The sequence below is a fragment of the Dendropsophus ebraccatus genome, chromosome 1 (genome assembly GCF_027789765.1).
Source record: "Dendropsophus ebraccatus isolate aDenEbr1 chromosome 1, aDenEbr1.pat, whole genome shotgun sequence".
NCBI classification, from domain to species: Eukaryota; Metazoa; Chordata; class Amphibia; order Anura; family Hylidae; genus Dendropsophus; species Dendropsophus ebraccatus.
The window spans coordinates 144,151,840-144,163,952 of NC_091454.1; the positions used below are offsets into that span (position 1 = coordinate 144,151,840).

A 12,113-nucleotide genomic window follows, 5' to 3' on the forward strand; every position below is an offset into this window, starting at 1 on the left:
CGGGCGCGCGCTGATGCGCCCGCATCAGAGCTCAGCTGCCCGAAAGATCATCCGTCCGGTACTTAAGTACCGGCCGAGATGATCCGGACAGAGGCTGGCCGTTCCGTGACCCGGCCGGGGTCACGGAACGGCCGGTCTCATACGTAGTGCGAACATAGCCTAAATGTGGATTAATATAAAGAAAGGTTGTGTTTCCAGTAATACAAGTCTGTTGCTGTTGCAAAGGCAAGACATGCCTGATACATATTCATGTCTCTGCTTTTCTCTTTATATTCCTATTGTAGGTTAAATTCTAATTCTATTTATGATTGATAGGTCATAGGGAACAATAATTTGTATCTATATCAGTGAAGTCAAACAAAAATATAAATACTTTCAGCACTCCCGGCATCATAATAATAAATGTCTGTGATTCCACTGCTCAGCTTCACTGTCTGCAGCTTCTATAATTCATGGAACATGTGCATTTTATGGAATTATTTTCTAGGCATGCTCTATGACCTATGCAGAAATCACTTTGCAGGGAATGGGTGGCTGTGACCATCTCCTGTTATCAGTGGTTAATCCAGTTATGCAGTTTTGCAATTTTTTAACCCTTTGAGGACCAGACCCAAAATTACCCAGTGGACCGCACCAATTTTCATTTTGGCATTTTTGTTCTTTCCTCCTTCCCTTCTAAGAGCTCTAGCACTTTCATTTTTCTATCTACAGGGCCATGTAAGGCCTTGTTTTTTTCTGGGAATAGCTGTAGTATGTAATGGCATCTTTCATTTTACCATAACATGTATGACAGAACCCCAAAATATTATTTATGAAAATATAAATAGGTGAAATCAGAAAAAAGAATGCAATATTGTAACTTTTGGGGAGTTCCTGTGTCTACGCAATGCACTATATGGTAACAGCAACATGATACCATTATTCTATAGGTCAGTCCGAACACACCTACAGGGCTGTATGGGGTGTAATTTTTTGCGCCATGATCTCTAGTTTTTAGTAATACCATATGTGTGTAGCTCAGACGTTTTGATCACTTTTTATTAATTGTTTTATATATATAATGTAACAAAAAATTAGCAATTCTGACGCTTTTTCCCCACTTTTTGTTTACGCCGTACAGGATGACGATTGTTATATTTTAATAGATCGGACAATTATGCACGCTACGGTATATTATATGTTTATTTATTTATTTTTACATGTTTTATTTGTATAATGGGAAAGGGGGGTGGTTTTAACTATTCTTTTGACATGTCTTGGAGTCATGTAAAAAGTTTTGAATGGTCAGGTCTGAATGTTCAGACCCCCACCAGATGTTCAATAGAGCTTGGAGAAGTGATTGGGACAGGTGTCAAACATGCAGCCCTCCAGGTATTGCAAAACTACAATTCCCATCATGCTTGGACTGCCAAAGCTTTGAATTTGACTGTCCAGGCATGATGGAAATTGTAGTTGTATTGTTTGCAATACCTAGAGAGCCACGAGTTTGACACTCCTGGGCCTAGTGCTTCACTCGCTGGCTTTCTGCTCTATAGACTTAGAGTAGAGACAGTTTCCTGTAGTGAGGCAGAAAAGGAAGTAAGATAGGGAGTGAACCATTTAGTCCAGAGCTGCTCTTGGCTCTATTTAAAGATCAATGGGGGTCTAAACACGTTTATAGTGCATATCCACAGTACCCATATAAGGCATTACTCACTACTTTACTACCTTACTACTCCCAATTTTCAATCCACAGCATACTCATACTTGTACATATTACACAGGCAAAATATGCAGCAGAATATACAGGTTTTACCTGGACCTAAATACAGCCTAAATTTTAATGTGTAGGGTACCAACTCTAATGTAACAGGACTATGCTGGTGGTAGGCTTATATTTACTTGTCCCCGTAATATTTGACAGGTATACTATGTTCTTGTTACAGCTGTTTCCTATGTGATTTATGGACAACGTCTTGGCTTGCTTCAAGATTACATAAACCTTGAATCTCAAGAATTCATAGATTCTGTAACTGTCATGTTTAACACCACCAGCCCCATGCTTTATCTTCCTCCACGACTCCTGAGGTTAATCAACTCCTCCATTTGGAAAAACCATGTGAAGGCTTGGGATTCAATTTTTATCCATGGTAAGTACAGGGCCATATTACCAGCTGCTGCTGCCCTAGGCACTGAACCTGAAGACGCCCCATCTTCACTTACTAATTAGCATCAGGATTGGTAGATTGGTAGGTAATAGCTCCAGGCGTCACATTTACCACCGCCACACCAGACGTGAACAACACCGCCATACTGTGACGGGATAACACTGCCATACCAGACCTGACCAATACCGCCATACCTTGACGGGATAACACCCCCATACCAGACCTGACCAATACCAACATCCTGTGACTGGGTAACACCACCCACCACACTAGACCGACCTGAACAATACTACCACCCCAGCCCCCCCCCCCCCCCACACACACACACACACTCGAAAAGACAACAGGTTTACTGGGAAGTCTGAACAGAAGGTGGGAGACTAAAAAAATAAAAAAAATAAAAAAAAATGTTATCCTCTCCCTTCTCCCTGGTGCTGCCCCCCTGAAAGGTGCTGCCCTAGGCACCGGACCACGGGTGCCTAGTGGTAAATACGGCTCTGGGTAAGTAGATATACTATAGCTGAAAGTGCTTTCTGTTATCAAAGTACACTCACCGGCCACTTTATTAGGTACACCATGCTAGTAACGGGTTGGACCCCCTTTTGCCTTCATAACTGCCTCAATTCTTCGTGGCATAGATTCAACAAGGTGCTGGAAGCATTCCTCAGAGATTTTGGTCCATATTGACATGATGGCATCACACAGTTGCCGCAGATTTGTCGGCTGCACATCCATGATGCGAATCTCCCGTTCCACCACATCCCAAAGATGCTCTATTGGATTGAGATCTGGTGACTGTGGAGGCCATTTCAGTACAGTGAACTCATTGTCATGTTCAAGAAACCAGTCTGAGATGATTCTAGCTTTATGACATGGCGCATTATCCTGCTGAAAGTAGCCATCAGATGTTGGGTACATTGTGGTCATAAAGGGATGGACATGGTCAGCAACAATACTCAGGTAGGCTGTGGCGTTGCAACGATGCTCAATTGGTACCAAGGGGCCCAAAGAGTGCCAAGAAAATATTCCTCACACCATGACACCACCACCACCAGCCTGAACCGTTGATACAAGGCAGGATGGATCCATGCTTTCATGTTGTTGACGCCAAATTCTGACCCTACCATCCGAATGTTGCAGCAGAAATTGAGACTCATCAGACCAGGCAACGTTTTTCCAATCTTCTACTGTCCAATTTCGATGAGTTTGTGCAAATTGTAGCCTCAGTTTCCTGTTCTTAGCTGAAAGGAGTGGCACCCGGTGTGGTCTTCTGCTGCTGTAGCTTATCTGCCTCAAAGTTGGACGTACTGTGCGTTCAGAGATGCTCTTCTGCCTACCTTGGTTGTAACGGTTGGCTATTTGAGTCACTGTTGCCTTTCTATCAGCTCGAACCAGTCTGCCCATTCTCCTCTGACCTCTGGCATCAACAAGGCATTTCCGCCCACAGAACTGCCGCTCACTGGATGTTTTTTCTTTTTCGGACCATTCTCTGTAAACCCTAGAGATGGTTGTGCGTGAAAATCCCGGTAGATCAGCAGTTTCTGAAATACTCAGACCAGCCCTTCTGGCACCAACAACCATGCCACGTTCAAAGGCACTCAAATCACCTTTCTTCCCCATACTGATGCTCGGTTTGAACTGCAGGAGATTGTCTTGACCATGTCTACATGCCTAAATGCACTGAGTTGCCGCCATGTGATTGGCTGATTAGAAATTAAGTGGTAACGTGCAGTTGGACAGGTGTACCTAATAAAGTGGCCGGTGAGTGTATATTATATATTTTAAGTATAATGAATTCACCACAGTTTTGTATTCACCACAGTTTTATATAAAGGAGGATGGGCTAGGTGCACAAGAGATAGGATAAACATAACCTAAAACAATTGACCACAGCTTTTCCCTCTCACTTGTGTTGAGATCTTATAATCTGATCTAAAAAGATGTGCAAGAATACAGATCTGAGCTTGACGTGAACATGGCATTAATTGTAACACTTGTGATTATTTATTCCTGTAATGTTAAGTGCTTGTTCAAGTCTCATTAAGTATTGAATAACTGGATTATAGGCAGACATTCTGGCTGGGATTTATTGATTTTTTTTTTGCCTCAACCTCAGTGGTTTCACAGAACACATTTGGAAACAGATTTCAATGTATTTTTGGATGTAGAATCTTAGTCAAAGTTATAAAGTAACATCTATAAATTAGCTCTGAAACTCTGTGCTATAGGAATATCCTCATCTTCCCACAGGTGTCCATAAAATGGCAACACAAAGATTAACATTAAGTCAGGGATAAGGTAGTGCATCATTTCCAAACACACGGAGTATCATATTTTATGTTATATGTTTACACCCAGGCCAATCCTTGGGAATCAAGCTGCACCATTGTTAACTTGTTTCCTGATAACATTTTGCATGTATCTACAGTTAGAGTTCTTCCATCAGAGTGTCCTGCAGATTTGTTTCACTGTGTGTCCACTAATGCACTAATGTGACTATCTATTCCAGCTGATCGCTGTATACAGAGCATCTACGGTTCTTTAAGGCAGCACTCAGACAATACATATTCAGGAGTCCTTTCCAGTCTCCTCCTTCAGGATAAACTTCCACTTGAGGACATTAAGGCTAGCATTACTGAGCTGATGGCAGGAGGCGTGGACACGGTGAGACATTGACTTTATTGGTTCCTATCAAATCCAGCATTGCTGTCTTAATTTTGAAAGTATATTGATGTGTGAAAGTCTGGGAAAATTAGAGACTTTGTAGAAAGTGCCATTATTTTAAAAATTACGGCTGTTGTTTTAAAATAACAGCAATAATTTGGGAGTGAAATAATGGCTGTCCCCAAAAAATGGCCATCAAATGGGCAAAAAAAGACCTTGTATTGTTGTGGCCTTAGAACGTTTTTGAGATACAGTGATTACTATAACACTGTTCAACTGTGTAGACTCCTTCTCCCACTGCAGTGGCCCAATGACAGTCTTTCTTTCCTAAGGCCTACTGTATATTTCACTACAGTACCAACTACTTTAGAATAAATTAAGGATCTCTTAACTCCCAGACTGAAGGTATTTATGCAGATATTTTTGGGTTCTTTTTATTGTAAGAAAACATAATTTTTTCTGTTGCAACTCTTCTTTACTTACACAGTGTCATGTCGACCCCCTCCCTTCTTTGGTGTGGCACCGTTAAAATCTATGGAGCCGCGTCACAGAGGGGAGGGCAGGCCTGCCCCAAGTGCTTTATGCTGGGCAGGTGCTTGGGAATATACCACCCCTGTACCCAGGAGCCGGGTGGGGGTTCAAAAAAAGGACCGCGGCACCGGCAACCCCACGCTGGTGCTGGTCTGTTAATGTGAAAAATACAAAGCGATGTATCTAGTGGTATATTAATTTTAAGGAACTCAATGCAGTATAGGAAGAAGACAAACTGGGCAGGAAGCAAGGGGGGGTTCTGTTCAGCTGCACCCTAAATAAAAAACTTAATTCCTTGAAACACCTCTTTAGGCAGGTGCTTTTCAAGACTGGGACTAGCGGCGTAGCGACTGCGGTCGCCGCCGCGACCGGGCCGCCACCAAGGGGGGTCACCACACTGCCCCCTTCCTCTTGTGACTGCATGCAGTGTTTTGCTTGCGGTCACAAGAGGCTTGTCCCCCCGACTGACGAGCGGCTCCCGGCTCCCCGGCTTTGTCCCATCCCTGGCAGCGCACACATCAGTGAGGTCTTTGTATGCTGGGGAAGTACTTCCGGCACAGGGGGCATCTATAACAATTGCCCCATGTGCCGGAAGTAATATCCCCGGCGTACACAGAGCTCACTGATGTGTGTGTGCTGCCGGGGATGGGCCGTGGAGGGGACCAAGCCTGCAGGAGAGAGACACGGCGGGGGAGTGGGTTGCATGGGGGGCATCTATAAGTGGGATAACAGGAGGGGCATCTATAAGGGGGATACATGGGAGGCATCTATACGGGGGATAACATGGGGGGCATCTATAAGAGGGATAACAGGAAGGGCATCTATAAGGGGGATACATGGGGGCCATCTATAAAGGGGATAACAGAAGGGTCATCTATAAGGGGGATACATGGGGGAATCTATAAGGGGAATAATATGGAGGCCAACTATAAGGGGGATACATGGGGGCAATCTATAAGGGGGATAACAGGAGGGGCATCTATAAGGGTGGTACATGGGGGGCATCTATAAGGGGGATAACAGGAGGGGCATCTATAAGGGGGATACATGGGGGGCATCTATAAGGGGGATAACATGGGGGGCCATCTGTAAGGGGGATAACAGGGGGCATCTATAAGGGGGATAACATGGGGGGCATCTATAAGGGGGACAACACAGAGGGGGCATTCTATAAGGGGGAAACATTAGGGGCCATCTATAAGGGGGATAACACAAGGGGGGCCATCTATAAAGGGGATAGCACAAGGGGGGCATCTATAAGGGGGATAACATTGGGGGCCATCTATAAGGGGCACTAAACGGCAGGGGGCGTATACAATAGGGCATGCACAGAAGGATGCATGTACTATAGTGGTCTACACAGAGGGGGGTATATAGTATTAGCGGGGGTCACATAGTCAGTCTACCAACCAAACGAGAGTGTAAAGGGGACAATACAGATGTGCAGTTTGTAGAGAGATGAGGATGGTGCGGAGTGAGGAGCCTAATATGTCTGCCTGGCAGATTCTGTGGATTCGTGGCTTGGAGAAGTTCTCATAATGGCCCAGGACGGATGGAGAAGAAGAAAATGAAAAGGGAAGAACTCCGATCAGAGAAGACGTCTCCTGTCAGTCACTAAATATAACTGCACTGTAATGTATATAGTGTTCAGAGCCTGTGTAGAGCTGGGTACCTCTATATGACTGGATGAGGTGATATGTGTACAGTGGATTATTCAGTAACAGTGGTGGTATTAGTCAGTTTGTGGCGGTGTTGGTCAGTATGTGGCAGGGTTATTTATTGCTTGTAATCTGGTACTGTGTTTTATTGGATTTAGTATACTGGATTTGATCAGTAACAATGTGGTGAAGATGGTAGTGGTGGTAATATTTGCCCCTTGTACCCTTGGCGGTAATATGTATGGTGATAATATTACCTATATACTGGTATTATTGGTAATATCGGTCTTGAGATATACCAATAGTATCGCTTGGTCGAGGAAGGGGGGGCCGAAGTTGACCTCTTGAACCAGGGCCCAAGAGACTTTAGCTATGCCCCTGACTGGGACCCACATAAAGAGGTTGCACCCACATCAGATTTCAGTGAATTATTGAATAGAGTTTAAAATCTTAACTCAGATCAGTTGTATAACTCATTGAGAACAAAATGATGTATCAACAGTAAATGGAAACCAAGAGCATCAACATCAAGGCCTAGATGCCAAATCACTCCAAAAATGTAAGTAAAATAATGGAAATCACTGGCAGATCCAATTTGCTCATGACTGAGCAGTATATATGGCCCCACATGCCTGCATCTATTCCTAGCAATGTCTGGGCGATGGATGGTGTCCTGCGGTGAGAAGGCAAAAGCATCTTTCATGTGATTAGCTCACAGTTTTGACATGGTGCTATAAACATTTGCTTGCACTATTTTCTAGGTTGCTGTTGGTCATAGCACACATAGCTCAAAGGTAGACACACCCTAAATGCAGTTCTATTGTGAACTGAAATTATAAAACCCCTTTTGTTTTATATAGAACAGTTTTATAAAGGCATATGATAAAGGCTTTCAAAAGTGACAGTACTGCCATTTCTTGTATCTTTTCTAAGTGCATTCTGAATATTGAACAATATATTGTTCCTCTGAACTATAAATGTATTTTTGTACATAACCTACAGCTATGTAATGACATTCACACAGCACAACATGTCCAATCTCAGTTACTATGGAAGCAGCTCATGGAATACAAAAATGCCTCTTTTCTTGCATTATTATTATTATTATAGCTCCTGCTGTTTCTGAATAGGGCAAAATGCACGCTGGGATAAATGAGTCTAAGCTGTATGTATAAAAGTGTAAAACAATAGCAGTACAGCCCACACAGACTGTATTGCCTATGTGTATTCTAATAAACTTATTACTACTATGAATATATATTTAGCGTGCATCTACTGTATCCAGCTTGTTACTATGTATCTGATTTTAGGTAAGCAGGATCAGCCACAATACTGGTTGTAATAATCAACAGTGATGATGGCATCAACATAGTGATGATAATAGTATCCATCAAATTACAGTAGAGGTTAACACTAATACTAATAGTGGTAGTAGTATTCAACAATGATGACAGAAGTAGTATTCAGAATGTTGCAGCATATGTTGACACCAATAGCAACAATAATAATAGTAGTGGTAGTATTTAAACTGCTGACACTGTTATAAAATGTCAGAGAGGCGTTGCGGCTCTCCGGCCATGCCGTATTCTGTCACTCCTCTTCCTTGGTTCCACCTCCTTCTTCTCAATAATAATTTCTTATCGGCCTCCAGTTCCCTGCCGCTAATGAGGCGCACGTCTTGCGTTCTAAACTCATTCTAGCGCCATAGCCAGGAAGAGCAGCATTTGTGTGCTAAGCAGTGAAGCTTTCTTCTGTCAATGTGTGTGCACTGCTTTTCCTGGTTACATATATATGGCTATGTTCACACTACGTATATTTCAGTCAGTATATGTATTTTTCAGTCAGTATATTTCAGTCAGTATTGCAACCAAAACCAGGAGTGGATTAAAAACACAGAAAGGATCTGTTCACACAATGTTGAAATTGAGTGGATGGCCGCCATTTAATGGCAAATATTTGCTGTTATTTTAAAACAACGGCTGTTGTATTGAAATAATGGCAGTTATTTACTGTTATATGGCAGCCATCCACTCAATTTCACCATTGTGTGAACAGATCCTTTCTGTGTTTTTAATCCACTCCTGGTTTTGGTTGCAATATGAGGACCACAATACTGACTGAAATATACCTAGTGTGAACCCAGCCTCAAAGGTTTTGATCATGTCCCCTTTTATCTTCTTTACTCCAGACTATACAGATTCAAATCCTTAAGTGTTTCCTGATATGTTTTATGCCTGATATCCTCCACTAATATATATATATATATATATATATATATATATATATATATATATATATATATATACACGGCATATTACACATATAATCATCCACATTGTTGTACATAATCCAGAGGAATACACATAGTAGCTCACTTAGGAGGGATAACCGGTATGATATTCACAGTATTAATCGATTTACTTATACCTATGCCTTTTTGACTTTATGTAGCAGTTAGCTTTGCACCATATGCTAGGATAGCCATGTTTGTTTGTTTTTTAATAATGTATGTATTACAACATGATTATACACTCCTGTTCCAGACTTCAATGACTCTTCAGTGGGCCATGTATGAGCTGGCACGTGCCCCAATTGTCCAGGAGAAACTTAGGTCTGAAATCCTAGCCGCCAGGGCAGCTTCTGGAAATGACTTGGAAACACTGCTAAAGCGCATCCCATTGGTCAAAGCTGCTGTGAAAGAAACTCTCAGGTATAAAACAGGAATAAACAATAATACATACTGTATACAGTATACTTTTGGGCTTGGTGGACATGCTTTTCTCATTGTTTATTACAGGCTTCACCCTGTCGCTATCTCATTACAGAGATATACTCAGAGGGATACAGTTATCCACAACTACATAATCCCAAAGGGGGTAAGTAAATTTACATGAAAAGGTTACAGAAAAGGGCTTGACCAGGGAGTAACTCTCATTTTGCATGTCCCCAGTGATCAATTGTTGTCTCTTGAGAATACTTGGTTGTTCTGCTGCCTCACTGCAGAGAGACAAATGATTTTAGAGTACTGTCATGGTTTCCAGCTATGGACCCCCTGTTAATTCAGTTTCTTAGAAGCTAATAGCACAACTGTTATTGATTGAACATGCTGGCAGAACAACTGCGTACCATCAGATGCTAAGCCGCAAATTCAAAGATAAGTGAATCCCCGAAAAGTTTAGATTTTTGATTTATTTAGAATTTGTTTTAACCCTGCTCCTTTACACTGAGTGACTTGGAGGAAAGCTCCTCTTACTACATTCATTGGGCCAAGTGCTGTGCACCAAGCCCAGCCTCTCAGTGTCCTGTACAGGAGAAGGGACTCCTACCTTGGATGGGAGTCTCTGCTCTTCTACATACTTAGCATGAGAAATCAGGATATTTATGAATCTTGATCCAAATATGAAACAAAACTGATAAATCTGTCATATTCTCCAAATTGGACCGAAATGAATCTTGGGAGATTCCCTCATATTAAGTGGCAACTAGAGATGAGCGAACCGGGTTGCTGAACTTGGATAAAGCTCCAAGGTTGTCTGGAAAACATGGATACAGCCAATGACTATATCCATGATTTCCACATAGCCTTAGGGATTTAGCCAAGTTCAGCAGCCACCGCTAATCAAATGCCGAAAGTTCGGGTTTGGATCGACTCGAGCATGCTCAAGGTTTGCTTATCTCTAGTGGCAACCAATATGGAACTCTAGTCATCAGTCATCAGACTGTTACTAGGGATATACCACCAAATGTCTGTCTTGTATGACACAACTTACAAGATGGCAGCAGAACCATCAGTGTTTTCTAAGTGTTACTGAATATCTTTTCTCCTTCCTTGTAGACGTTGGTGCAAGTTGGACTGTATGCAATGGGGCGAAATCCAGATATCTTTCCTTTTCCTGAAAGGTTTTCTCCTGAACGCTGGCTAGGAGAAGAATCAACTCATTTCAAAGCCCTAAGCTTTGGTTTTGGGCCTCGACAGTGTGTTGGCAGAAGGATAGCAGAAATGGAGATGCATCTTTTCCTTATCCATGTATGTAACATTTTCAGGAATGAAAGGATGTTAACTATTGAAGCTAGCAACTACATTTTCTTGCATACACTTTGGGGCTACGTTCACACTACGTAAGTTTCCGGCCGTAGCGCGTTCCGTGAATAAGCGGCCGGAAACTTACGTAGTTTGCGTACAATGGAAAGTATACGATCTACGGGCGCACAGTTCACACTACGTACGAACTTACGCCCGGATCGTATGCGGCGCCGTAAAAAATGAACCAGACCATTGTTTCCGGACGGAAATGCCGTAACTTACGCCCGTAGCGTAACATGCGGTCCCGTACGTAGTGGTGATTTCTTCATTTTGCCAGCTTTTTGTTCCGATCCAAAAGGTTCTGTGGGGTGTCCGGGGCTAGGCGAAGATTTCCAAGTAAAAGACCGCTGTTAGATCGCTACGAAGAGCGCTCGGGAAGCGTAAGTACGCTACGGGCGTAAGTTCGCGGTCCGTACGTATCCGGCCGCAACTTGCGTAAAGTCCCGGCCGGAGTTTCATACGTATACGTCCGGCCGCGTAAAATATGCGGCCGGACATATACGTAGTGTGAACCTAGCCTAAAGAACTAATGTTGAGCAACTTTCATAAACCAGACTTGAAATGAAAATTCACAATGACAATATTCCCTGCAGGGTGAAATTCTTCAATCCGGATGTTAAAGAAGTTGTCCACCCAACACTAACATGTCCCTTCTCTACAGGGGGGTCTGACCTTTGTACCCCCACTGATCTTGGCTCCTTTATTATGAATAGAGCCGCGGGGTACGGTATGTGATCAGCGGCTCTATTCTTTCCTATGGAGCCGCCGGAAAGACCCAACAGCTATACTCAGCTCTCTCCGGCAGGAGCCAGGGTGGGTGGGGCGATCTGGAGATCGGCAGGGGGTACAAAAGTCATACAACCGCCCCCCACAACGTTTTACATGTCCCCCTAGGGGACAAGTTAATTTTGGGTGGACAACCTCTTTAAGTCTGTTGGTTTTCAGTTTTCTAGGTACATTGTAGAAGCTAGGAGGAACTGAGAAGGGAAAGACGTACATGTACATGTTTAAATTCTGTAGGGGAGTGGA

General features: G+C 43.0%; 1 protein-coding gene across 1 annotated transcript in view; it reads left to right on the plus strand.

Annotated features, from left to right (window-relative positions):
* Positions 1-12,113, plus strand: part of CYP11A1 (cytochrome P450 family 11 subfamily A member 1) — a 36,348-nt gene that overhangs the window by 22,567 nt on the left and 1,668 nt on the right. Inside the window, exons 4-8 of the mRNA XM_069981154.1 lie at positions 1,926-2,129; positions 4,657-4,811; positions 9,544-9,710; positions 9,798-9,876; positions 10,836-11,027. Of these exons, the coding sequence (XP_069837255.1) occupies positions 1,926-2,129; positions 4,657-4,811; positions 9,544-9,710; positions 9,798-9,876; positions 10,836-11,027 (797 nt within the window). The remainder of the gene's footprint in view (positions 1-1,925; positions 2,130-4,656; positions 4,812-9,543; positions 9,711-9,797; positions 9,877-10,835; positions 11,028-12,113) is intronic.